General features: G+C 43.9%; 1 protein-coding gene across 1 annotated transcript in view; it reads right to left on the reverse strand.

Annotated features, from left to right (window-relative positions):
- The window catches only part of Tnni3k (TNNI3 interacting kinase), a 216177-nt gene that overhangs the window by 32089 nt on the left and 157876 nt on the right, over positions 1-26212 (reverse strand). Inside the window, exons 22-23 of the mRNA XM_057793011.1 lie at positions 8441-8500; positions 4861-5030 (exon numbers count right to left, since the gene is read on the reverse strand). Coding sequence (XP_057648994.1) covers positions 4861-5030; positions 8441-8500 — 230 coding nt within the window. The remainder of the gene's footprint in view (positions 1-4860; positions 5031-8440; positions 8501-26212) is intronic.

Raw genomic sequence — 26212 nt, forward strand, 5'->3', positions numbered from 1 at the left:
GGCAGTTTCCCCTCTCATGTTTCCTAAGTGGCAATTGTCCTGATAGAAGGGTTTTGCTGATTGAATGCTAAATGCCCCCCCCCCCCAATAGGCTCACATATATGAACATTAGATTCACAGTGGTGGTGCTGTTTGAGAAGATTGAGGAGCCTTTAGGAGGTGGACTAAGGTTTTGCGACTGTGTAGTTCATTTAAAAATATAATGTATAATTAAGAAATATAGGTTAATAGTCATCTATAATAGTCAAGCTTAGAGCCGTGTTAGTTAGGTTTTCTAAATTTATAGAGACACATTTCAGTTAAGTATTCTTCAGATATTTCAAAGACCTTAAGAATATGGCATTTAAAATGTTTTAAGAACTTAGGACTTTTTCATGACGAGACACATCTGCTCCTGGCAGCACCAATCTACTTCAAGAGGAATATGGGCAATGAAGAGGCTCCTTATGGAGTTGGTTAGCCATTTGAGCAAGAAACTGCTCTTGCCTGGACTACTTGATGTTATATTGAATGAACTAAACATGCAGGACCCACAGAGAAATGTCTGCTGAACTTGCCTAAATATGAGACAATCTTTCAGGGTTCCTGATTCATGAAAGAGTCTGCTAGACATTCTGAAAGATACAGAAGAAAGTGACTGGCAAACTGCCAATATAAGCAGAACTGTCTTTGAAATTTCCGGCTTCATAGAAAAGTCTGCTGGATACTATGGGCCTGTAGGCTGAAGATGGATGCCCCAATGGTACAGAAGAACTTTGGGTCACTGTCCAGGTAGTGAGATATTTCTGTCAATTCTAGAGTTTAGGAAGTTGCTTACAATGAACTTATTGTTTACTTAAATAATATTATATCCTTCTGGAGTCTTTGATGAAATTGAAGAACTTATAGTTTTCCTTAGATATTATAAGAAATAAAGTAGATATAAATATTGTAACTGTAATTCTGATTGATACCTGTTTTGTTATATGTAATTTTACTGTGTTAAAGTCAAAACCTTCGTTTTTATTTAAACAGAAAAGGGGAGGCAATGTGGGATTCCCCTCTGTATGCTGTGAATACCATTGGTTAATAAAGGAACTGCTTTGGGCCTAGAGCAGAGCCATAGTGGAACAGAGCTAGGTGGTGAAAACTAAACTGAATGCTGGAAGAAAGAAGAGCAGAGTCAGGGAGAAGCCATGGAGCCATTGGAGACAGACGTGCTGAAACTTTGCTGGTAGGGAATGACCTTGTAGTGATGCACAGATTAATAAAAATTGGTTAAATTAATATGTAAGAGTTAGTCAATAAGAAGCTAGAGCTAATAGGTCAAACAGTGATTTAATTAATATAATTTCTGTGAGATTATTTTGGTTCTAGATGGCCGGGACAAACAAGCAGTCCCCTCCAACATTTTTTCAGGAAATTTTGTGAAGGGTCACTTTGAAGTTTGTAGGATTACCCCAAATTCCAAAATTTTAGCTCTAGCCAGTAGTACCTTTAGCCATTAAGACTACAATAAATGCTTCATATGATGTCTGCAGAGTAGAGTGCTAAGGAGAAAGGAGAATGTGGCCACTCAGCTCAGAACCACTGGGATACAGGCTGAGAATGTGTTAGCTAATGACGTGAGCACCCAGGATGAAGCTCCACCCACTCTTGGAGGTAATGGAGAATCACTGATGGCTTCAAAGCTCTACCTGAGGAATCACACGCTGGTGCAGAGGGTGAGAGGGGTGTGGAGTGGTCACAAAAGGAGAAGGGCAGGTCACAGAGTGGAGGAACTGACCCACGTGTTCATTTCATGAACCTATTGAAGTGTACCATTCCGGTATGCTAGGACAGTTATGTGTGAATTGAGACTTTTGTACATTATGTGAACATTGTATAAGTTAAAGTATGTTCTGAGTACACTAGGAAAGCTATTTAGAGGTGTCCTTGGGTGGGCTCTTTTGTATTGCTGGAAATTAATCCCAAGGGTGTCTATTTCAGAGCACTGGAATCTGGGTCCCCCGTGTCTTCTCCTGGACAGCTGACTGTGTCGCAGTTCTATTCTCGGAGCTCAGCCCTACACAAACACTAATTGGTTTTTGCATCTGAAAGGTTGTTCATCACTTGGTCGCTTCTAAATTTAACGTGATGTAATCTGCGCACAAGATGGGAGATTTCAGACCCCGTGGGAGGAGCAAGTGCCACATGTCAGGTTTCTAAATATATCTGGACACGAAATAATTTAAAAGAGGCAGAATTTCAAGAATGGCTTCCTTAATCTCAGATTTTACCCGATCTATGATTTTGGTCAGAATTAGTGATTTCCTGTTTTTCATGAAGGAAATACCTGACACACCTTCCCACCTTGAAGTTTAGTTTACACAGGAAAAGATAGTAACAATAACTAGAAACAAGTATGCATACAAACAATGGAAACACACATCAAACCAACAGTTACCAAATTCCATCCTCTTGGCAACTGGCATCATGACTAAAAGTGTGTGTAAATTCACTGATTAAATGCATTCCTAAGAGACCCAGGTCTACACAATTATGGAAACCACATGCCGAGCCTTGTACACGTTTTTCAGAACACAGTGAAATACACAAAATTACAGTTTCCTGTGTAATTGGGTGAGTTACTTAGGAAGCCCAGTGCCGAGACTAAATAGCACGAGGACTCAATCATCCTTTAGATGATAACCAAGACAAAGGGTGCAGTGCGTAGCCTGGTGTGGTTCTCTGTGGTCAAACTGTGATGCTGGCAAGGTGTCCTCTTCTATGTGTGCCGGCAGTTGCATCTCCTTCCCACAGAGACCCTCAAGTAAAACCATGCTTCTCTCTTCAAGCTTTATAGTCTTTCTTTTTTTCTGTGTTGAAGCTATCCAGAATCTTCAAGGTTTTCTGCAGCCTAGATGCCACCCTGATGGGCTTTAGCTGGCCCTAGGCACTGGTCCTTTGCAAGTTTCATAGGTGATTCTCACACGCAAAGTCGAGAACCACTCTAGGCAGCTCACCCCATGGCCCTGCTGGTCTGAGTCCATCAGTTTCTGTATCCTTGGGCTCTTTTACTTTAAGAACTGACTCTTGCCCATCCCCTTCCTCTCCTTCATAAAAACAAAAGCTGGAAAAGCAGACTTGCAAGGACTCCTTGAGTCCATTCCTTGATCAACTTCCAAAACAAACTGGGAGAAGTCCAGAAAACACAAGCATTGGCAAAACATAACAAGTTTCTGGAACCCGCTGCCTCCCTTGCCAGGGGAATTCCGAAAGCACGGCAAAGGCTCTTGTGGGAATCCAGCTCAGCCTCCCCTTGTTTCCCATTTACTCAGGAGAGTTGCTTATACTTCCTGAGCCCCGGTTTATTCATCTACAAAAACTGAAAGGCCTGCCAATTAAAACTTAATTACATGACTGTCAAAGTGTTTAAAACAGTGTCCGGCACTTCACAGGTGTTTTGTGACGGCAGATGTTTACACAGAAAGTGAAGAGACAGAGCCCGCTCCCCGATTCCACTCTGCATTGCTAATGATCACCACGTGGTGAGTCAATTTATCCCATTTCCATTCTTTATCTGCTATACAAATATTTGTTACATAATGGCCTTATGTCAATCAAACTGCAAGATAGTTGGATGTAGTAATGCATAAAAAATACATGATTCTTCTCTTGTCTCGTTGTGTATTTTCATTGAATGCTTCACTAGGACATTCATATTACAGATCTCAAACAATTCATGTGGCTTTCTGGGGGTGAGACGATCAATAAACTATCCTTCAGTTCACCAATGCTGCAAATGCTCAGGGAGGGAAAAGAAGCTAAAATAGAGTCCTAACCCACCAGAGAGGGGCAGACAGTGGCAAAGAAGCCGTGGAGTCTGTGTGAGGGAGCTGCGCAGAGAACCAGACCAGGCTACGCACTGATGAGTCCTTAGATTCTTACTGTATGGAGAAGCCAAGTTCTTCCATCCAGTTCTCCACACCTCCTGTGTGTTTCCTGTTCTGTGCTGCTGTTGGTATTTGATAGATCATTCTCTCCTCAAATTTATAGGCTGAAGTTCCAACATCTCACTTGGCTTCACTGAAAACAGGGTCTTTGGGGTGGTAATTAAGATGAATTAGATCTGAGGGTGGGGTCTGGAATTAGGAGAATTGATGCTTTTTATAGGAAAGTTCTCCAACACAGAGAGGACCAGAACCCAATCTTGCATCTGTAAGGAAATATACCCAGTTATTGAGTTATTGAAGCCATTTTTATTCCATTCCAATCATCATATTAGTGAGGCCATACCAAACAGGGACTCTGTAGATGTTTGCAAGGTTTATCCATATTGTATTTCTTTTTGTGGCTGAATAATGCCCTACCACATGGGGCCTCCCAACATGTTGTCTCTCCATCCTTTGATGGACAAACTCTTATGAACAAGGTTGCTCTAAACATTTGTGTGGAAGGTTTCTTTGAACGTCTCTTTCCAGTTTTGTGGGGGTGTATCCCAGGAGTGGAGCTGCTGAGCTGTGGAAATGCTTACAACTCTGAATGTCTGATGCTCCACAAACAAGACTGTTTCCAGGTTCATACAAAGAAATCCTTTCTTGAATTCTACAAGACCACCCCTGAACAGTGCAATGATTCAGATTCGCTTTGCCACAGACATTTCTGTTGATGCTAGATCTCACTGCTATTACTGATAACTTATAGAAGAACCTAAACTAAAGAAGAGTGAAAGTTTACTTTTTTTTTTCACAATGTAAGGAAATTGAGATCAAAATTCTCCTTCATTGTTTTCCCGAGTGCTGTTCAGGCTCCTCTAGATAGCCACCATCCAGGTGACTTTCTCAGTCAGGAGTTGAAATCCGGGTTCACAGTAAGATCCTTGGTGACAACATCACTTACCTTTGGGACCAGGCAGCATAGGACCTTGCATTAAGGGCATATTCCAACTCAAAACGGCTCCGTAAAGCTGCCACGTGGCTCCGGCCAGGCCCTCCCCGGCTCACCAGGCAATCAGAGGAAGAGGAAGGTGACAGGGAACCACTGCTGTTACTTGAGGCAGGAGACATGAGCTGGATGGAGAAGGCATGGAAGTCCTTGTTTACTAACTCCAGCAGGCACCTGTACTGGGATGTTAGAGCTCGGGGCTTCTACACTGCTTCTAGCTTTTCCCTTTGATCTCTGCTGCTAAGATCTGCTTACATTGATCTACTTTTTGCCCATTTCTATTTTGATAGCTGGCCTTATCCTTATTCCTATCTTCCTCAAAGCACTGTAAGCCCAAAATGAATTTATAAAATGTCTGTTAGATGATTATTACGTAATGATCTAAAGGTTTGCCACCTTCTTCACTGTGGTAATAGGAACCACCAGCAGAACTCCTTCCAGCTGTAGCTAAATTGTTCCCCGTGATGCAACACGGTTTACACACTAGTGTCCTTCCCTATGGCTGTGATAAGACTGCTCTGACTAAAGCATCTTATGGGAGAGGGGTTTTGTTTCAGTTCACAGTTCGAAGCCCAGCCTATCTTGGTAGGAATTCAGGCAGCATGCTCTTGAAGCAGCTGTAAGTTTGCATCCACAATCAGGAAGCAGTGATAACACATTCTGCTCAGCTCACTTGCTCCACTTTATACCTTCCAGGATCTCAGGCTCAGTCTGGGGAATGGTTCTGTCCACAATTAAAACGGGTCTCCCCATGTCAATGAACATAATTAAGGTAATCAAGACAATCGCCCGGAGACACACCCAGACATCCATTTCCCAAGTGACGTTAGATTCTACACATTTTGTGAGATGGAACATGGTTTGATATCTGGTGAATGTTTTTCCAAAAAAGAACAAAGCCAATCTCATTGCTAACTGATGGTCCTTTAGATGTTTGATAATAGCCCTCGGGCTCATGGTGATTTCCTCAACCTTCAGGCAAAACTCCTTGGTTCCTCCAAATGCTCTTCATAATATACAATTTCCACTTTTTGCCATTCTGATTGCTCTCCACCACAATGCAGGTGGCAGCTTTCATTATTCTCTAAAGGCTGAGAGTTCAATTGGGTCCTCTTTTGTTTGCTCATCACAGAGGGGAGATGGTCAGATCTTTTGTTCGGCAACAAGAGAGCGTCCTCATGCCATAGCTCCCTTGAGCTTATCATAGCACTAGCACAGTGATCTTGAGGCCATGTCCCCAGGTCCTCCTTTGACTATTGTTTCTATGGCTCTGAGAAGAACAGTATGTTATCCCTTTCAAATTTATTCTTGTTAGACATGTGCTATTATTTCCTTTTCCAAGATATTCTAGATTCTTGCCTTCAAATGTTTTCTAGCCCTCTCAACATTGTCACATTTGCCAATGTGGCCAGCAGGTACCCTTTAACCCTGATGTCAGCTTGATGGAAAAATTGAATAGAGGGAGGACAGAGCCCTATGGGATCCCACAAGCCTGGATCATTAGTTAATGTTATCTGTCCAGTGAACTCTCTGCATACAAATGTTTTATCTTTCTCCTAGGGAAGAGTGTTCCCAATGTCCTGATCAGTGGGACTGACCAAACTTGTTTTCTAGATCCTTTCATTGTCTCTGTTTTGAGGTATCTTACTTAAGGGTTTCTATTTCCACAAGGAAACATCATTATCACTAAGAAAGTTGGGGAAGAAAGGGTTTATTTTGCTGTTCATCATTGAAGGAAGTCAGGCCAGGAACTCAAAAGGGCAGAAACCTGGAGGCAGGAGTTGATGCAGAGGTCATGGAGGGATGCTCCTTCCATGGCTTACTACTCTTGGCTTTCTTGGCCTGCTTTCTTATAGAGCCTAGGACCAAAAGTCTGGCGATGGAACCATCCACAGTGGACTGCCCCCCCTCCCCCATATCAATCACTATTTAAGAAAATATCTTGGATCTCATGGAGGCAGTTTTCTCCATTTAAGTTCCTTTCAGATAACTCTTGTTCCTGTGCCATGTTGACATAAGATGAGTCATCACGAGAGGTAATTCCTATTCCCATCTAATGATCTACAGTCCTAGACTGGGAGCTACCTTGTCTGGTTGAACTTCACATTCACATAAGAGGTACTCGGAGCTCAGTCTCCGAAGGTGTCTTGTAATAGTCGAGTCCTCTAGAGGATGCTTTTGTCAGTAAGCAGCCCTGTAACCTAGACAGCTACTCTCCACAAAGCCATAACTTTCTGTGTGTCAGAAGGATGCCTCCCTCTCAATGAAAGGCTTCCTCTCTGGGAGACTTTGTGAAGAATGAGATAGAATGACTAGTGCCCGTCATCCTGGAAGCATTTCCCAATAGAGCAGGTTCTAGGGACTCTGAGCTGAGATTTATTTTAAGGAGGGAAATGTTTCTTGTGGAAGGCTCTTGTTGTGCAGACTCAGGACGTGTCTCATGGCTTTGTCCTTTTCATGTACATGGGCTACAAATCTGTGTAAAGTCCTTACCTCCTCCTGTGCATTTGAAACATATTATTTTTGAATGGGTGCTCTTGTTTTAGCTCTTTTTTTTTGCCTATTTTTCAATGCTATCTCATGATCAGGTATAGCAAATTAAGGCAATTATACAGAAAATTAAAACAAACAGCTCCTCGATATTAAGGGAATATTTTCATTAGCATCCATTACTCTGTTACTCTGTGTCCTGCTATATGACCATGCGGTCCAGCAGATTTGTGTACTGTTTGAGGTATTGTTTCCTTCCTTTCTGAACAAGTGGACAATGGCACAGTCTTCTATCTGGCTCATCACTTGTGTACAAATTTGTAAAAAAAAAATTATTAGATATTTACCTTTAGATATATTTGTTATAGTTATAATTTTATAGCTAAAATTTTAAAGATTCATTCTCTCTCTCTCTCTCTCTCTCTCTCTCTCTCTCTCTCTCTCTCTCTCTCGTGTGTGTGTGCCTATAAAGACCAAAAATTTATTGGATACCTTGCAGCTGGAGCTACAGAAAGTTGTGAGCTGCCTGATGCAGACCCTCAGATCTGGATTCTGGTCCTCTGAGAGAGCAGTACCCACTCTTAGCTACTGAACCAACCATCTTTCCAGCTCCCATTCTTTTGATTTGTTTTTTTACATATCTATTTTTAAACTCAGCATCACTGCTGCCATTCTCTGGCCTGATTATTTTAGAATCACAAAAATTCCATATGAATTCGCCTCTGCCCCAAAAGAAGGAGCAGAAAATGTTCTTTCCAGGGCCTTTCTTTTTCAGAAGAGCACGTAAAGGAGTCACGGGACCTCCTCCTCCTTCCCAGTGAGCACTTGGCGTGCTTTTCCTCATCTGCTTTTATTTGTGTGCTTAGTTGGGTCCTAGCGCCTCTAAGACACAGTCTCTGGCCCTGATGGTTCTTTTTGGGTGACACCGGGTCCGATTTTATATTTTGATTGTGTTGATTGTGAGCCCAGGCTTTAATGGCTGAGCCATCTCTTCAGTCCTCGAGCCCTTTTTTAAAAACAGACTTCTCAGAAGGTCAGCACTTACCTCCACGTTGCACAGACATTCCTCCAGCTTCCTCACGACTTCAGAAAACTCGGGTCTTCCCTGTAAAGCAAGAAAAGACTGTTCTTCTTCCTTAAGAATGAAATAAAGGAAACTCTTTGGGTTTGAAAATTGAGTATTTGCATTTGTAAAGAACGAGATTAGCAATAAAGTATATTTTTATTTAAAGTGCACTTGTATTGAAGGGCTAATTGAATGCTCATTTACTGTTCGTGGAGGGATGTTTAGTCTTTCTGTGATAAGAGTTTTAAGTCAGAATTTGGAACTCCATTCAGATAACAAAACAGTGGAAAATCTTTAATTAGCTTTGCATGTTTTTAAATGGCAGGGTTTCTTCTTCAAAATGAAAGAATAATTGAGAATACTGAAAATTGTTAACTCTCCTGATGCCTGACAATATGCTGTCCACATCCCCGGGGAAAGCATCCCTGCCTCTCATTTTGTAATTAGCTTTTACTTTGAGAAAGACATTTCAGATTTACAGCTAAGGCCAAGGTAGAGACTTCACAGTGATGCCCTACTTTTGAGTTTAGACTTTTGACTTCAAAACCTGACATGGAAGATATTGGCTATTATGAACTTCAAAGCCATATAAGTTCAGTTAAGTGGTTATTGTGTCTTTTTATATTTCAAACCTTGTTTGAGTTCCAAGAGATATAAAAATGAATGAGGACCTACAGGAAAAATTCTTGAAATCTTGGAAAGTGTTGGTTTCCTTTAAAGAAATAATATGTTTCCTTGTGCGGGATACTAAGGACTGTGTACCCCACCACTTCTCCCTTTATGAGAGTTTCACTGCCGGGAGGGGAGAGGTCGATTGATGGTGCAGGCTCAGCAGCCAAATAATTTAGAATCTTAGCAGAACAAGGGATTCTCCCTCTCTATCCCTCCCTCCCCCAGGATGACTTTCCTCTAGAGCCCTCGCTAGCAAGCGGGAGCTGCTCTGTACGGAAGTTCTGCTCCTCTGAGCTGCTGGGATGGTAGCAGAGTGGCTGACCAGCTATGTCCTCCTGGCTCCCTTCAGAGCATCAAATTATCACACTTATCACACAGACAGTCTGCTTTCCTTGAAGTTTTAAAGACTGGTTGACAGTCAAGCTCTCTACAGCATATACCCTTACGTGTACAGGCAGAAAGTTCCCAGCACCCAGGCCTTCCCCAGTGAGTGTACCCTCTCCGTTCACATGGTCACTCTCTCTGGAGTCCTTTGTCCCTCAAATACATCTTTTCAGTTGACTTGAAGCCATCACTGTTTTAGGCTTGGTCCCTTGGTTCTCCTCTTTCTCTCTAAATTTTAATGTTCCCCAGGACAGTTATTTTGAAACAATTTGTTGACAAATTGCAGCCTCGTGTCTGTAAAGTACAACTCCTCGTTTTCTACCTCAATACTATTTCTGAGCACAAGTCCACACATGCAGTTGTGTGTCCTTAGTCTTTTCCATTTCAGTCAGTGACAAATGTGTCTACCTATAAGACTCTAAAGCAGAGAATAATCTTTGACTTCTTTCTTCACTGGGTTTGCATCCAGTGTACTGGGAAATTATACGGTTTCTCCTTCAAAGTTTATACAAAACTTCTATGATCAAAGTAGCTTATGCTATATAAACCTACCTACAGATAAATGCTGTAAGCATGTCCTGGTAAGAAGATACCAGGGCATGGGCAAAATAGGTAAAACCTACAAGACTCAACAGAGAGGAAGGACCAAAGGAAGTCTTATGCTTTTGTTCTTTTACTAACAGCTTTTATTCTGAGGATGGATAACCTAAATTCAACACAGGAATTCATATTGCTATAGTTGTTTGTTTGAGTAACTAGAGAGCAGAATTCAGGTCCATCATAATACGTTGTCCATTGCTGTATAACAAATGATCAAGAGTCTCTAGCAAAATGTATGTTTTTTTTTGTTTTTACCTTGTTTCTATGGGTCATAAGCCCAGCTCAGATTAGCTTGGTCCTTTCTTGAGAGTCTCATCATAGTGAAATTAAAGTGCTGGATGCCATTGAGACTCTTACTTGAGGTTCACTGATTACATCAAAGATCATTGACAGTTGGTAGAACGTGTTTTCCTATGCTTGTGTGACTCAAGTCTTTGCTTTCATATCGTATTGCTCAGGAATGGCCCTAGACTTTCAGAGGATGCCCACATCTGCCTGATATGGGTAGTTCACAAGATGGATGCTTGGTTTTCTCCTGGCCACCATGTGTTCATATCCCTGAGTGTTTCCTCTGTGGCCAGCTATAAATAATTGCTGTGCCCGAGTGGGTAGCCCCCACGGGACAACCTTCCTCTGTATATAACAGAGGAGAATCATAGATACAGCATCTCCTAATCTTCACATACTCTGTTCACTCTCCTGGAGAGGGATATGTGTGTGTGTGTGTGTGTGTGTGTGTACAACAGGTGAGAATGTTATGGGTGGTTCTGGAATCCTGCCTATCACAAGGACACAGTAGAGATCAAAGGGATCCTAGGGGAAATCCAGTGAACTGTCGAACTGTCTGCATAAGCTCTGGACTACATACATGGGCAATCTTCTGCTGCACAGTAAGGCCACAAGAAATGGGCCGAGGTTATATTTACAGCTCATAAGGCCTTGTTCTGGGTATTTTCTCACAGAACAACTGTGTGACTTTTATGCTCAGCCTAGAGAAAACCGCCACACTCTGCAGATCCAGCTAATAAACTGCATCCTTCTGGCCCAAGTGAGTCCACAAAATAGCTTCCCATCTTCTACTCAATTTGTCTTGATCTTCCTTAGAGCCAGTGAATACATATCAACTATAGCTATAAGGGATTTTGAAAGTGAGCAACGTTTTATGTGTTCTTGAAGATTTAGCATTGTCTGCCAGACTGATTTGAGTTCACTTTTGTAAAGTCAAATTATATCATTAAAATAAAAATATTCTTTTTTAACCTACCTACCTCTCTACTGTCAGAGGCACATCCGGTCCTGCTGACATCGTTCAAATCGTCTACTATTAGTGAGGCTTCTCTGCATGTTTAAAAGTATGATCCAGAAGCAGTCAAGGTAATCACTTAAGCACGCACCTCAGAACAAGCAAGCTTTCTCACTAAAGCCTGTAATCATGCCCCATCTCATTTGCATAAGTGAAGAACAGCATCCTGGCATTCTTCTCTAAGGTAGCAGCCTGTCATGTGATCTCTGACCCTTCCTTCTCTTGCACAATCCTATCTGGCCACACACAGCCTGTATGGGGCTCACCACATCCAATCAAAGCATCTGACCTGTGCAGTCCACCATACCCCTTGTGTGTGGCTAAGTTGACCCTCATATGGATGCCGTCCACCATATCCCTCATGTGGGGTCACTACTCCACCCTGTGTGTGGTACACCACACCCTCACGTGCAATCAGCCACACCTCTCATCCACATGGATTATGTGTTTTCGTGCTCACCTGCTTATAACATATGTCACAGCAGAGGACAAATGTCCAATGAGGCAGGACTCCACCTACATTCACAGGATCAGGGCCTTCTATCTGAACAGTTCACTAAAACTCTTACTGAAACAGGGATTGAATTGATAATGTCCACTCCACCTTTATGGGTGGTCGGTTCACTCCACCCTCATGTATAATACACTGTACCTCTCATGTGGGGTACACCCTATGTATCATCTACCACACCTCTCATGTGCAGTCCACCATATCCCTCATATGGGGTCAATTCCATCTTCGTGTTAAGATCCCTACACGCTTCTTGTGGGACCTACCCTACCTTTCGTGTGAGGCCCACCACGCCTATAATGTGGAGTTCACCATACCTTTAAGGAGTTCACACTTGTCTTTCTCCCCAGAAGAATTTCCTGTACCTTTGCTCTCTATAGCAGTTTATACTTAAGGGTCACTTTGCCTGAGAATCCTTGTCTGCCTGGTTAGTGCCCTGGGCTGAGCCTTTGCTGTTGCTTTTGTTCCACGGCATCATTTAGTATCAGGTGACCTGATACGTGATGTGGGATTCCCCTCTGTATGCTGTGAACACCATTGGTTAATAAAGGAACTGTCTTATGCCTTTGATAGGGTAGAGCAGAGGTAGGCGGGGAAACTAAACTGAATGCTGGAGAAAGGAGGTGGAGTCGGAGAGAAGCCGTGTAGCCCTGACAGAGCTGGACAGAACTTTACCTGGTAAGCCACAGCCATGTGGCAATACAAACATATTACTAGAAATGGCTTAAATTAAGACATAAGATCTAGCTAATAAGAAGTTAGTGCTAATGGGCCAAACAGTGATTTAATTTATGCAGTTTCCGTGTTGTTATTTCAGGATCTAGGTGGCTGGGAAACGAACAGGTGGCCTCCTACTGCAGATTTTATTTTCATGTTCACTTGCCTGCTGCTTTGTCACACCATAGTACGCTCCCCTGTGTCTCCATTCCCAAAGTACAAAGGCCATGATCTACCTGGGCCGTGAGTTTCAAATATGTGCCAAATTTCTTATTGAGCCAATAAATAAATTAATGATTTTATATTTTATTTTGTTCTCAAACTATTACATATTTAAGGCCTTCATTACAGACTGCTTCTGTGTTTTCCACCGAGAAACTCCTTTTAAGTGTCCCCTTTGAAGGGTGCTAACGTTTCCCTGGGGAAGCTGGGAAAGGCAGCATCATGGCGAACTTGAACATTTATTGCATTTAGAGCCCCTCATCTAACTCTGTGTGGCTGATAGATATTTTTTGTTGCTGTTGTTTTTATTTAATACAGGAAATGCAGAGAATATGAAAATGAAGTGATTTATGAATGGTACCATGGCTGGGCAGTAACATCTGAGTCCATTTCTGGGCAGAGCTAAGGTCTTAGTCCAGCTCCATTAACTCTCCCTCCATGGGCATCTGGGTTTGCAGCTGTGTAAGGCTGGGAGCCTGAGACTCTTCAACCTGGGAGACATCATCAGCTTAAAGCCTTGGGTTCGCTCCTCTCCATGTGACTCTTATCACACTCAGATCCCCTTTCTCTACCTCAAAGTAGATGCAGAATTAAAAGAAATAAGAAATAAGGCGATGTTTTGGGCAGAAGTGCTGCATCCTCTAAAGAGCTCTGCCAAGAACCTAAGCAACCAATAACAGGAATTTATGATCAAATATGGTAATAGCTCCCTGTAAACTCAAAACACAGTTGTAGCTTTCTATGTTTGCAAGGACACGGCGGTGCTCTTTAAGAAGCAGCCACCATCAAAAAGCTGAAATCCAGGTGGCAGGCACCATCACTCTCAAGGCCACCACATTCTGATGGGTCTTCACTGTGCTCTCTTTTCAGGTGGATGGCTCCTACTCCTTGCCTTCATGTTGTGGGCGACAGTGTCCTCCCTGCATCCCGTGTGGTGTGCACCCAAGATGTAACCGTGTCACCAGTTAACTTACACAGTAGGTAATAAGCTCGTATTGCCACATAGCAGCGAGTGATGTTGCCATCAGACTTCCTGCCGAGACTGCACTATGCTGTGAGAACCACTCTGAGGTCATCCAGAGGGGGACACCCTCTGAAGAAGCAGGCCATCCCTAAGGGACTTGTAACTTCTTACTTTCTGTCCCTAAAGGTTAGTACCTTCAGGATCAACTGAGATATTTTTATTACAAAAGAATTATCTGCCACTCCTAAAGCTACATACGTAAAAACGAAGAAACAAATTTAGATTATGGAAGCTGAGTTTGTCCGGACTTTGTGTGGATTTGAACCTTACCACCAACTGAAGGAAATGTAAATGATTCTGAATCCTGACCTGCAATGTTCAGCATTCATACGATTAACCAATGTACCAACAAAACCGATTATTAACAAAGCCCATCTCATTTTGAAAGTCTGGTCGCTCTCTCGCTCTCTCTTTTTATCAGTGGTAAATGAGCTGTAGAAATGCTAACAAGAAGTGCTGCCTGTGTTCATTACATATTGCTTGCTTAAGTCAACAATTTAATAAGACACCTTATTAACAAATTTGAGGAGAATGTGATTTACATCCTGATATTCATGGAAGGGATAAACAAGCTATAAGCTCTGTCAGTAGAAAATTTTCAAAAATGAGACCAAGTGAAGACAGAGTGGAGGAAGGTAATTTCATTCGTTTCTAAAATCCCAAGACTGTCTGGGAATTCGGAGGTAGCCGCTCTCATCCTGTTTGAAATGGGGGAGTTTCCTGTCAGTCGGAATGTGAATCGTTCCTGGTCAGTTCCTGGAAGCAGCCACGATGTGTCCTCATCCCATAAGCAGACTCCCTGGTGCAAGATGCCCTCTGCTTTGGGATGTGCCTGAGAGATGGCAGAGTTGGTGCCCCCTCCCCCCTGCATCCTTGCTCTTCCATGTAACCTCACTCCCAGGATGCCACCCAATGTGCGGCTAGACTTCCTGAACACAGAGTCAGAAAGGGGCTGGGTGGTGTTTGTGTCTCCTAGCTGAGGAGGGGTAATTGAGAGACATCAGAGCTTTCTCAGCGAGAGTCTGAAATCCCCAAGGCACTGGGCACCCAACAAACAAAGAACCTCCCCCAGGTCCTCTCAGACATGGCAGTGAGAGAGACAAAATGCCAAACCGGCCAGAATTAATAGAATTTAAATAATCGATAACAGATGCTTTAGAAAGTGCCCTGATTCAAGCTTCTGTGTGCTGTCAGGAGAGAGACAATTCTTCCCAGACAAGGCTAGCTGGCTTTGTCTTTTAGGTTTTATCGCTTTGTTTCAACCATGCAGTCAGAATTTCCCAGGAGGACTGGGATTTGCTTCCTCTATGGCTGGTGCTTCCAATATCACCCTCAGACTTCCTGGGGACAATGGGCTCCTTCATTCTCATGATCCTATCGTCTGCAGTCAAAACAACTTCAGCATGATAAAGATGTGTTAGAATGACTCCTGATGGCAATGCATCTTCATTGAGTTAAAATGCTTTGGTTACTAATGACAGAGCAGCCATGGCTCAGAGGTGATTATGGGGAAGGATTTCACAGTTGGAAAGCTTGAGTGCCACCTGTCAGCACAGGATGGACCTCATTGGAGGGAACAGATATCAGACAGGAAGCCAAGATGGCCCCTACCTTAATAAGAGTCCTGCTGACACATCCCTGGCTGTTTGGAGAAACTCTAGATATGATCAAGTTGACATCTGATCTAGTTAGCCCGCAGCAAAAAAAGAAAAAGGAAAAGAAATGAAACTGAATTCCTCTCCACTCCCCGCACATTTATGTTGGGGAGGGGGGATAAAGCAACTTATTTGACTTCCCAGCATAAACATCCAAGCTCTGGGCTTGGGGTGCAGCTCCACAGTCAGGACTCAACCCCAAGGGAGGCCTGAAAAGCCACCTTCAAAAGAACTTCAGTGTGGGCAAGCCGCCAAACCAATTAAGTCCGCATAGTGAGGAACACATGGGTTTGTGTTCCTTAAATGAGCATGTTTCCAGGAACAGCGGAGAGAGGTAAAATCCACCATTGTTACGGCCAGCTTTCCCCAAACTTGCAATGGTTTCCATCTTGCTTCTTCCCATCCATGTGACACATCTCCCTTTGTTCCTTCCTTGTGCACATATCTGCTTCTAGCTTCTACTTTCTTTCCTACAGCAGCCCCTGATCCTTACTGATGGAAATCTCTCCAGCCTTGAGAGCACCGACCTGACTCTCCTGGCTCACCTGGCCCTGCTCTCTCTGAGCAGAAATGCTATCTGTGGAATTCAGGAAGATCCCCTGCATGGGGTCACCATGCTGTGGACCCTGTCGCTGGGCCACAGCCACATCCCCTGTTCTCTGTCCGACCACATCTTAGCAAGCTGGGAAGCTTGCAGGTCCCGGTGCTGAGTAACAAGGTCTCCTGCACCCTGAGAGCAGCCTGGTTCAGGAACACCAAGGCCCTGAGCAGACTCCTGCTGGATGGAAATCAGATCACTAACCTCACACAGAGTTCTCTTAGAGGCGTGAACCTTCACAGACTTAGGCATCTGGACTTATCCAACAATTTTATTTTCTTTATTGAGAAGGATGCCTTTCAGTCTCTACCCCAACTGCAGGAAGTGGACCTTTCTAGAAACCTGTTGGCTCACATGCTGGATGCCTTTACCCCCCTGAAGCACCTAAGCCTTCTGAACTTGGAGGGGAACCAGGGGAGCTGTACCTGTGACCTCTACCTGCTTGCGCCTTTTAAGAAATTTCATTAAGTCTCCGCTTGCAGGTTCTATAATACGAAGGAACTAAACTGACAGGTATCCCCTCCGGCTATGGCTGCTGCAAAGAGCATGCTGAGACTGTCTGAGACCAACTGTGACTCCAAGGGTCACAACCTCACTCTGGCTCTAAAGGACAGGCGTGCCCTCCTTCCGGGGCAGGACGTCGCTCTGATGACTGTGCTTGGCTTCGCAGGTATAATACCAGGGGAAAGTAGCCCCCTTCTCTCGCCCCTCTAGTGTGTATCCTTGGAGTACCTGAATCCTTTCTCCAGCAGCTGGGGAGAGCGGGTGGGTTGTGGAAGGGAGAGGTTGGTGAAGGGGGTCTCAGCAGACCTGGCACGAGCTGCAAGCACTTTCTGTTGAAGAACAGTGCAAGGCAAAGACAGGGGCCTGAGAATGAAGAAATCTGCTCTGGGTGTGATTAACATAACCTGGAATAACTAACTTAACTTGTTACTTAGACTTCCTTTCAACATGGCTGTGACATGGGATAACCAATCACCAGACAGCACTGGAGTGTTTACTAGGACCCTAGGAAAAGTTTCAAGGACCTGGTGAGCAGCAGACTCTTCCCTTGGGACACTCCCATCTAGGCACGTTGAGAGATGATAGCTCAGCGAGTAAAGACACTTGCTTCCGTGTCTGATGGCCCCAGGCCTGTTTTGCAGGACCTACATAGAGTTGTATGGCTTACTCACCCAATATTCATTCTCTCTCTCTCTCTCTCTCTCTCTCTCTCTCTCTCTCTCTCTCTCGTGTGCAAAGTAAGTATTTATAATTTTAAAACATTACACATAAGTGTGGAATTTTCAAAGACTAAAGATGCTATGTTTAAAATTTTCCAGTGGGCTTTTCCAGAACCACAAGAAGGTGTCAGCAAGGCAGGTGTAGGCACCTCTTGTGCAGAGTGTGGGGCGCAGTCAGCGAGTACTGAAGCCTATGACTCTGCAGCTTTGAACCCTGTCTGCCCCCAACAAGCTGTATGACTTAGAACAAGCGACTGTGCATAATTGGCCTGTTTTCTCTTTTGGTGGCAGGCTCTGTGTTCTTTGAGCACTCGCGTTTCTCCACCTCTCTCATATCCTCGGCCCAGGCCGACAAGAGGGTAGCTAACCTCTCAAAGTTTAAGAGTAATGGAATTTTAAAATGCTTCGGCTATCATGACTTGTCAGACGAATGATATGCAGTACTTTCATTAATTGAAATTTCTTGAGCTAATTTATCTCTCTGTGTGTTTTAGAATGATCTCAGTGCATGGTGAAAAGTTTACATAGGGCAATGAGGAACATGTGTGTCTGTGATTCTGGTTGTGTGTGTGGGCACATGTATCCCTCCCTCTGTGTGTCTGTGTGTTTCTAATTCTCTCCCTCTGTCTCTCCCTCTCTTTCATCTCCCCCCTCTCTCATCCTCTCTGTCTATGTCTGTGACTGGGTGTGTGTGCATCCCTCTGAGTGTGTCAGTTTATGTTTCTGTGTGTGTGTGTCTGTGATTGTACACACACAGTGTTCTAAATCTGGAGAACAGAGGCCCACCAGTGGAATCCAAGGCTGAGCAGTAGATCCTTTGCTATAAATCATTATGTGAGCAGAGGTTCCAGGTGAATGAATTGGGTACCAGCTGTTTGACTTCTGGTTGTACTTCTAATAGGAACCAGCCAATATAGTGACCACCCAGACTCAAACTCCTCCAAAACTCACCAGAAAAACAAATTCCTTTGAGATCTGTATAACAACATCAGTAATATAAAACTCAAAGCAATTTACTACAAATGACAAAACATCACAGTAGCAGCAAATGTTCCCTGGATGTGCCCGAGTACCCAGTGGATAGCTGACAGGTGTTCCAGAGGAAACTCAGGCAGCTGCACAGCCAAGTAACAGGTCACAGGGATCAGGGGTTCAGGCTGGATTGGGAGGTATCAGGTCGTATGGCATGAAGCAGGCATGAAGCTGCGATGTTCATGGCAATGCCTGCACAACTTCCCACGTTCCAATGAATGTTCCCAGCTTTAAGAGGAGGGGTCCCGTGAGCACTGGCTCAGCCTCTGCCTATAGTGAGTTTCAGCACAACACTCTGTAGGTCGCCGCTTGGGGGTCCCACAACACGGTATCTTCTAGAACTATTTTTAGAACCAGACACTTAGAAATGTGTTTTGAAAGGGAACGGCTCTTTATCTGTATAGATGGGCTTAAGTTCTAAAAGATTCCAAAATCTTGTCAAAAATAGCAGAAAGCTTAAAATATATAGGTCACCTCTGGTTCTGAAGCACTAAAATTCTCACGAAGGTGTCCAAACAGAATTTAAGGGTTGCTTGTCTTTCATTGCTACTAATACTGGATCACTGGCATCTGTCTGGATTTTCTATGGGTTCTGGGGGACCAAACTCCAATCCTCACACCTACATGGCATGGACATTATCCACAGAGTCAGCTCCCCAGCCCAGTTGGAGGATTTTTGCCTGCAATTTCGATTCTCTTTAATTTTCATATATAACAATGTTGCCTGACATCCCCCTTTTCTATCAAGTCCAAAATCATGTACTCATTAATAGTGTCGTTGTGAAGGCCATGAGACACGTGCAGCCAACTGCTTAATCTCAGCCATAACCTTTATTTCAGAGGAGGAACTGACTTGCTCAAAGTCATACAGCAAGAAGCAGACCCTCAGTCCAGCCTTATTGGTCCTGGGCCTTCTTTCTTTCTTTCTTTCTTTCTTTCTTTCTTTCTTTCTTTCTTTCTTTCTTTCTTTCTTTCTTTCTTTCTTTCTGTGACAGTCAACACATGCTTCTGCAGTACCATCCTTGTGCCTGGGTTTTAGGCTTTGGGGTTAGGGTGATAAAAAAGACTAAAGATTCCTGTGTTTGCAGAATGCTTAGTTCTAGCAGAGGAGGCCAAAGGGGGACAGGCAGAGTGAAGGCAGCATGGACACAGTGACCCACTGTGTCATAATGTCGGAAACAAAGGAAGTGTGCATGGTTGGCAGTTGGGGACTCAAGTAACTAGGTGGCTGGGAATGCTATTCATCAAGATGGGAAAAGCGAAGTAGAAATCAGAAGAACTTTTCCCAGCACTGCAACCAAGGGTCTCTTTCAGCTCTATGCAGAGGTCAATCTACATCTACCTACATCACAATAGGACAATGCCAGGCCCTCTGAAACTATCTATCTTCCCTTTCAGCTCACAAGAAACACAGAATCCTTTTATAATATGAGAGAAAACAAAATTAAAACAAAACAAAAAAAAATCACGTTGCCAGATTTTGAAAAAACAAAAACAAATGAAAACCTAAACACACAAAAAACAGAACAACATTGAGGAATTTTGAAGGTACTGATTTAAAGTTTAAAGGACAAAGAAACCAAAAAATCAGAGTGAGAAGGTGCCACAGTAAACATGGCAGAGACTGAAGTGCTCCTTAAGACAAGTGAACGCTGGACGTATCAAGCTTGGAGTAGGAAGACAGAAAGACAGAAAGAAATTCAGGCAAGGGAGGAGTCTGGCCTTTCTACTAGTTGGCTGCCAATGGTGATGGGTCTTCAGGACTGGGTAAAATAAGCCAAAGGCATGCGGGGTCAGTTTGTCATTGAGGATTAGGGTCCTGATACGTTCAGGGTATCTAACAGCTATCATTTTTTATTATTTATGATTACACGAAAAAGGTAAACTAAGAATTAAAATTTCGTTTTCATAAGCTGAAAATAACCCTTTGGTGTTGGATGAACTACAGCCCTACCTAAGGGACTTCAGGTGTCTTTACAGTTGTTTTAAATAATGTCGTGTATATATGTGTTGTGGTGTAAGCCTGTATGTGTGTACACGGAGGCTAGAGGATGATGTGGGGTGTGGTACTCTATCAATCTTTACTGTATTCCCTTGAGACAGGGTCTCTCACTGAACCTAGAGGCAGGCTGGCAGCCAGCAAGCCACAGTGGTCTTTCTTTTCTGTGTCCCATAACTCTGGTGTCACGGTGCACATGAGGCCGCACCCAAATTGTCTCATAGTGCATGGAATTTGCACTCAGGTCCCTCTTACTCAGGGAATCCCCTCCCTGACCCTATAATTCCTAAGATACAAACTGAGAAGTAGACTGAAGTAGTGTAAACAGCCTCGTCTGGCGTGATGGTTTCCCCGTGGTGACGGGTGCCTTCTATACCTTCGCCTGTGTGAGAGCCACATTTCTCCCAGGATGCTCGTCTAATGGTCTTTCTGTTTGTCACAGGAGTCGTTGGTCTCACATGTGCAGGGCTAGTCATATTTAACTGGAAACTCCAGCAAGGCAGAGCTAATGAAGGCACATCCAAAAACCTTCGCAGCAGAACCCGCGATGAATCCCGGTGTGCTCGTGAAGACAGAAATAGCTGTGCCGTGGGGTGCTGTAACTGCCACTTAACTCGGGAAAATGAGACAGAGGTCATGCCCCATGTGGGTCTCAGAACAGAAATACCACATAGACAGGAAAGCAGCCATCAAGTAATGCTAGCCTCCAAGTCCACAGCCCTGGATGCCTCCCTCAGGAAGCTCAAAGGGAGAGACCATGGTACAGACAGCGCTTGCTCTTGCCTGAGTGATTCACTGCTACCGGCAAGATGCTTGGGGCCTCCTGGAAACAAGAAATCTCTTTATGATTCAAGCTTAGTTACAAGATGTCCAATGACAGCCAAAAAGCTAAGCAACCTGAAACATGGAGAGGTCCAGACTCAAATCCTGCCACAACACGGAACAAGAAAAATAGGTGAGCTTGTCAGTTAAAAAATCCCACTGTGCTTAGTTTCTCAGGAGAGAGACCGCTTTTCAATTTCTCCAACAGAGAAGGGCTGTAAAACTCACTTTAGTCTGTTTCTTCCTTTTCTGAAGATATAAAGGTTCTGGGAGTGTGTGTGTGCGCGTGTGTATGTAAACACACACATGTACATATGTATGATTGTATGTGTATAAACATGTACATGTCTGAGTACCTGTGTGAGTGTGTATGTGTGTGTGCATGCACACACATGTGTGCAAGCCTATGTGTCTCTGAGTGAGAGTGTGTTCCCGTGTATTTAGGCAGTGTGAGTCTCTATGTCTGAGTACCACATCTGGGTGAGCTGTCCGCTGCTCCTCCTCATCCTCTGGAACTGAGCATCCCTCCCCTGCCTGGAAAGAGAATTTTGAGCCCCAACACCTAAGGAGGGTTAAAAAAAGAAAGAGAAGAAGCCTCTCCAACAGGAGTATTGCTATGATTTATGAGAGGGTGGTTACCAGCATTCATCCCAACGTCCTCTGAGTTCTGATGCCAATCTGCAGTAAACAGCCTACCCAGAGCGTGGCATTTGAGAAGAACGGCCTCTTAACGCCAGTGATTCATTTCAGGAATGATGTCAAGAAACTCACTTTGCTTGCTGAGCTGTCAAGGATGATAGCTTCTCAGTTCTGGGAAAGCCAGTGCTTAATTCACTGTCCCACATTGAGAGCCCAGTGAACCTGGCCGTGACACCTACCTGCTGTCCAAGGGCAATGCCAATACTTAGGTGGAGGCAATGAATCTAGCATCTTCCTTTCCTTCCTGAGTTCTGGGGCAATGCTTTCAATCCCTGCAGTGCAAACTTACAGCTGCTCAGGAAGGAGGCTCTGCCACTTGTTTCGTGGTTTGGACGAAGCAAGGTTTTCTGTTGGAAAATGAATGACAGAGGAGCCAGGGGATGCACTTACTGTAGGAATCTGGCCTTAAGGCTGGATTTGGGCACCACAGGATAAAAATGAAACTATATTTTATTTCCTATGTGGCACAAGGCAGACCGTCAGTTTATCTGACTGCATTTCTTGCTGGTTCCTTGGTTTGATTCTAGACAAAGATGGCCAAGAAAAAAAAATACAGCTGCCATAGAAATCAGAAAAGATTGGTTTTACTTTATAAGAAATAACGGCTCAGCTTTTTCATTTCCTCTTCGCAGCATCCAAGGCCTCGCTTTGTATGCCTGAGGGGAAGTTCTATACACAAGGGGACATGGCTCGTTAACCCTCTGTAGCACTGTCTCCTTGCTTCACATGGGACCACAGGTCTGTCATGTCCATGGGGACCTTGAGGAGACAGACACCTGCAGTTCTGCAGCACCTTGGGGTGGGAGGGAAGAAGTCAAGCAAACAGTCAAGGCTATACTTGGTCCTGAAGAAAAGTCTGAGTTTATGCCTGAATCATGGGACTTCAGAATAGATTCCTGGGGTAGAGAAAGTGGCTAGGTGGCATCTTGTTGAATAGGTTGAAGGTTGGCCTTAGGGTGTGCGACACTCTAGCCTGGAGCTTTGCCCTAATAGAGGGAAATTTTTCCTTTCTTTTTATCTAACTAAAATGATTTCATGAAACAAGTGAAGCCAAGCTGGTGAGGCATACTTCTGTTCATTGTGGGTAAGAGTCAGGTAGACGGATCCAAGTCCTGATGCATCACTGGGGAAAACATTCAACATCTAAATGCCTTCCCCTGCCCTTAAAAGTCACAAGAGGACAGCTCTTCTGTCATAGACCATGGCTCCTGTGACTATCAAATGAGATAGCAACTGTGTAATATTTAACATTCCTACTAGTTCTTCCTATGAACACAACCAATATTAGGGTTTAATTGATATTATTGAATGTGTATAATTGATAGTATATTTACATATGCCATTTAAAAGTCACAGGCAGATATTGCTACCAGATAATATACTAAATTACCTACTTATTAATAAACCTTTAGTGGATATTGCATTAAGTTGCAGGAAGTAAAATAAGGTATGGCCGTCTGCCTTCATTAAGGCAACAAGCATTTCTTTTTGTACTGTCTAGGTTACTCTGAGTCATGAACATTGCTTAATATTTCATATACATTTTTCCAAATTTATATTCTAAAATGGAAAATGAATAATAAAAACTTAGTATGCCATTTGAAAAAGATTCGGATGTCACTCATCTTCAAAGCTAACATAACCATAACTCAATCTAAATATGAGTTAATATGAATGTCATTTAATTCCTAATGCCACAGTTTCTAAGTCAGCATCACAGCTGATTGGCAAATGACTCCAAAGAATACCATTGCTAACACACCAAATAGCCAAAGGTCCTCTTTGGTGTTGGCAGGAAATTAGGAAACACCCAGAAATTATGATAATTAGAGAAATCATCTCACAATTTTCATAAGGTTCCTAGGTCTTAACTTGTTAGGATACTACAGCTATGCCCAGTGGTAAATTCCTGTATTTATTCTTTAGCAGATGCGAGCAGTGGCACATTTGGAAGCAGATATGTGACATCCGTGTCAACTTTGGCAAGAGAGAGTCTCGGGAAGCATTTAACAGACAAATCATGGCAACCTCCAATAGGAAAAGGAGAGAATGCAGCACAGCTTCCTGGACAGAGCTCATCCTCCAAGCTATGGGAGCCAGAGGAATATGCTGTGGGAAGGATTTCCCACAGACACAGAGGGGGATGTAACGGTCACTATGGCCTCTTAAAGCAGAACAAGCCTATAGATGTCCATCCTAGCTCTCCTCTCACCTGCAAATGTGTGTCCTGGGATGAATTTCACGATTGTATGAAAGAGAAGAAGTCACATCACAGAGCACGCACCAAGTCGGAGAAAGAGCAAATCCGAATTAGCCGAGCAATAGAAAAATTCCTCAGGACTCAGGGGAACAAAGACAAATCAAAGCTGTCTGCAAAAATCAAGAAGTTGTGTTCTACAAAGAGGGTTAAATTCCATGATCCTGATTTAGTTGGGGGGAACAGGTTGGTAGTGACAGCAGAAACACCAGCCTCCAGGAGACAGCTAGAGAGTGAAAGTCTTTACCCGACTTTGTTGGATCTCAAAAATTGTTCCAGCCTGGAGGAGACCAAGGAACCAAGAGGATGGCTTCCAGAGCAACAGGTTCCGAAAAAGAAGAGACTCAAGCAGTTCCATCTGAGTGAGAAAGGGAAGGGACAGAACTTAAGGATAAAGTTAGATCTTCACCCCTTTGTAAAAGCTAGGGTACACCCGGAAGAAACCCCACAAGAACTCCCCAAGAAACATAAACAAACAGGGTTACGTCCCAAGAAAGCAGCCAGAACTTCTGAGAGAAAATTCAAAGCAACACCCATGTCTTTTGTTAGTTCTCAGCTGCCAGACAGGCGCAGCCGTGCTAAACTCACTTGTTCAAAGGTGCCACTGGAAAGTGCCTCACAGCAGACCCCTTACCAGGAAAGGAATGGCCTCCACGGAGCTGACAGCTTATCTGTAGACCACGTGAGCTCTGTACAGAGTGGGTGCTGTCCGGTGGGCCACATTCCTAAGGGAAGTTCATCAACAGTGCAGCAGTCTACTGCCAGGATTGCTGAGCACCAGAGCACCCTCCCTCCCTTCTCAGCTGTGCAGATGGAAAATGTCACCCAGCTACAAACGGAAGCTACGGGTCCCTCTGCAGCCTGTTTGAGAAATGAAGAGGGCAGTGTTTCATCGCCTCAACATGCGGCTACGGAAACTACTGACCATGTAGTAACGGTGTTGACTCAGTGTACCCACCAGGACAAACTGAAGCTGAATGAGCTAAACCAGTTCACTGTGTCCCCCAGTTACCAGGTGATTGACACCTTCAGGGGGGATCACAGCTTAGGTAAAAATCAAGCTTTACAGCAGGAAGAGCAAAAACTAAGTCACAAACAGCTTGGAAGTGAAGAAAAACCATTAGTGAGAAAATCTAAAATATTACATCAAAGTGTGGAAAGTCGTATTATGGATGGGGAAGGAAACGGCGGGGAAAACAAGAGCTCTTGCATAGAGGATTCGGACTCCTCTCCCGCTGCCTGGATACAACCCCACAATAACCTGCCACTCACGAGGCCACAATCTATTCCACACCCCGAAAGAGCAGAACTGGTCAAGGAGATCTGCTCATCTCCCACTGGGAGGCAAGAAGGCAAAGCTGACACTGAAAATGCACCACTAGGAGATAAACATGGGGCAGCACCAGGAACACAGGGACGGATGACAGAACAGAAACAAGCCCTCGAGGAGAGAAAGACAGATTCTAGTTCAGGAACTCCTATGACACAAACGGGTACCACAGATGAAAAGCAGCAGCCAAGGGAAGGTAGGGGGAAGGAGAAACCTACATCGTGCTATCCCGGCTATGACAAGGAGATAGTTTCCGTTAAAGACTTGAGTAAAGGCAAAACCAGCGCAGTGCAGAGTGAGGTAGATTCTCCTACTCTCAACTATGAGTCTTATTATAGAGACCTTGGAGATAAACACCCAGATGTCGGGGCACGTGGGGCAATGCTGGGACAGTGGGGATGCCAGGAGTTTCTTACCCATCATGGGAGTTGAATACCACTCATTCTGAGGCAGGAAACGGGGTACCTCTAGTTCCTAACAGAGAAAACAGAACTGAAAACCCTGCTTGCAAAGCTGCATCACACGCACCATCTCCAGGAGACTCTGATCCACCACCTTTAGAAGTAGAGGGTCAGAGACAGCAAACAGTGTAACGTGCATGTCCTGCACAGGCTGCCTTCTGAAGGATCAAAAGCATATCTGGCCATTGTGTATGCTGAACATGCACTGTTTAGGGCATAAATGCTCAGTAATTCTTCATTTC

Source organism: Chionomys nivalis, chromosome 18 (genome assembly GCF_950005125.1).
Source record: "Chionomys nivalis chromosome 18, mChiNiv1.1, whole genome shotgun sequence".
Lineage (NCBI taxonomy): Eukaryota > Metazoa > Chordata > Mammalia > Rodentia > Cricetidae > Chionomys > Chionomys nivalis.